Source organism: Galeopterus variegatus, unplaced genomic scaffold (genome assembly GCF_000696425.1).
Source record: "Galeopterus variegatus unplaced genomic scaffold, G_variegatus-3.0.2 Scaffold80, whole genome shotgun sequence".
NCBI classification, from domain to species: Eukaryota; Metazoa; Chordata; class Mammalia; order Dermoptera; family Cynocephalidae; genus Galeopterus; species Galeopterus variegatus.
In genome coordinates, this window is record NW_007726191.1 from 233,935 (window position 1) to 236,025 (window position 2,091).

At 59.3% G+C, this 2,091-nt stretch overlaps 1 protein-coding gene across 1 annotated transcript in view; it reads left to right on the forward strand.

Moving 5' to 3' along the window:
* Positions 1–1,638: 1,638 nt before the first annotated feature.
* The window catches only part of CERCAM (cerebral endothelial cell adhesion molecule), a 9,376-nt gene continuing 8,923 nt past the window's right edge, over positions 1,639–2,091 (forward strand). Inside the window, exon 1 of the mRNA XM_008579611.1 lies at positions 1,639–1,689. Within this exon, the coding sequence (XP_008577833.1) occupies positions 1,639–1,689 (51 nt within the window). The remainder of the gene's footprint in view (positions 1,690–2,091) is intronic.

Genomic DNA, 2,091 nt, shown 5'->3' on the forward strand with positions numbered 1-2,091 from the left:
GGGGGGTGGGTTGGGGGGGGGGGGCGGGAAGGTTTGTAAGGTGGAAATGAGAATTCTCAGGTGATAGACCCTTGCTGGCAGAGAGGGGGAATGGAGTGGGAGCTTGAGGATTTGAAATGACACTGAGAAGAAGGGACAGGGAGTGCAGGGAAACTGGACTGTTGGGCAGGATGGGAGCCCAGCTGAGGGTGGGGATCATAGATTTGCAGTAGTCCCAACCCACCCCAAAGCAAGATGGCTGTAGGGTTTTTCCAAACAAGGCAGATGGGCAAACCCTGGGGCTGGACCATGAGGTGGACTGGGGAGGTAGGGAGGAGGAGATGGGAGGGGCCAATGCATTGGGGGCAGGAGGAGGAAAGGAAGGATCTGAAGCCCCTGGCCATAGTCCATTCCTGCTGCCATAACAAAATGCCCTAGACTGGGTAATTTATAAACAACAGAAATTGATTGCTCACAGTTCTAGAGACTGGGAAGTCCAAGATCAATGTGCTGGTAGATTCGGCATCTGGCGAGAGCCCTTTCCTCATAGATGGTGCTTCTTAGCCATGTTCTCATGTGGCAGAAGGGGTGAACACTCCCTCAGGCCTCTTTTATAAGGGTGCTAATTCCGTTCTTGAGCGTGGAGCCCTCATGACCTGATCACCTTCCAGAGGTCCCATCGCTTAATAGCATGGCATTAGTGATTCGGTTTCAACATATCAATTTCAGAGATCACAAACGTTCAGACCATAGCACCTCCATGACCAATAGGACAGGTAGAGGCTCTGGAATGACCCTGGGATAGGCGAGGTAGAGGACACTGCTTTGCTTTAGAAAGAGAATACCCGTTCTCGTTGCCAGACGCTACCATGCAAGGAGCGGACTCTTGTATCTCTCCAAGATTCTTCCAGGGGACGTTGGGCCCTTCTCATAGCAGCGCCACTGGCCTGGAAATGGCCCCGGCTAGAAGCTGTGACTGGAGACTGGTGGAGGCTTTGGAACCGGGCTGGAGCTCGGGACTGGAGGGTTCAATGCCCCCACACGCTGCCACGACTCTAGGTAAGTTCATTCCTTGCTGGGCCCCTGCCCCTCCCCTCCCAGTGGAGGTAGTATGCACAGGCCTAGTCCCCCTCCCTAACCCTGGGAAGAGGCTGAAGAGAGACCCAAAGGTGTCCATAGGAAAGCAGACCTTCTTGGTGGTGGGAGGATGAATGAGGGGGAGGCTCTTTCGTCTCCAGTCCCATCTTCCAACCCCTGGAGCTCTTCCTGCGTGTCAGGCTCCACTCAGAGAAAAGCCTCAAGCGCTTTCATTCTCTCAAGGAAGCCTTGTGGACCCTCCCAGATAGGTGGTGTTATCCTGGTGAGGACCTGAGGCTTAGGGAAAGGGACCTTGAGGTCGGTGGCAGATAGCCAGCTAGAACCCACTTCTGGTGCCTCCAGGCTCCTCACCTTTTCGTCCCTCTCCCAAGATAGGCTGGAGACTCCTTTCCACCCCAGCAGGGTCCTAGGACCCCCGTCTCTGCCCCAGGGGAGGCTTATCCCCTGCTTTGGAGCTGGGACCTGGCACCGTCAAGGATGTAGTTCTACACTCAGTGTGAGTGGGCTTTGCTCTTTCAAAGGGCCGGAGCGGTGCTGGTGCTGGCGACCGAGGCGAGGACCATGACGCGCGGGGGACGCCAGGCGCGGACTGCCGCGGGATGGCGCGCCCAGGTCAGGGGGATCCCGCTCCCGCCCCTGGCCGGGTTTCCCTCTCCTGCCCCCGCGTCGCCTTGCCGGTCTGCGAAGCTCCCGTCTGCACCCGCCAGAGGGCGCCCGGGGGCGGACCAGGGGGCGGGAGCCGGGGAGCCCCGGAAAGGCCGCGGCCGAGTCAGTCCCTCCCCGTGGGGTCTGCGGCTAAGGTCCGAGGGATGGATGGCCTAGGAATCCGGATTCAGGGGAGTCCGGATTCCGGGTGTTCAGCTCAGGGATTCGAGGAGTCGAGCGTTTTCAGACGCCGGCCGGCTCCGATGCCGTCACCCCAGACCCTCCCCACCTCCCCGCTTCGCCCCTGGGGAGCAGCTGGGAGGGGCTGCTCCTGGGTCGCGTCTGGGGCAGGTCTCCAGGCCTGACCCG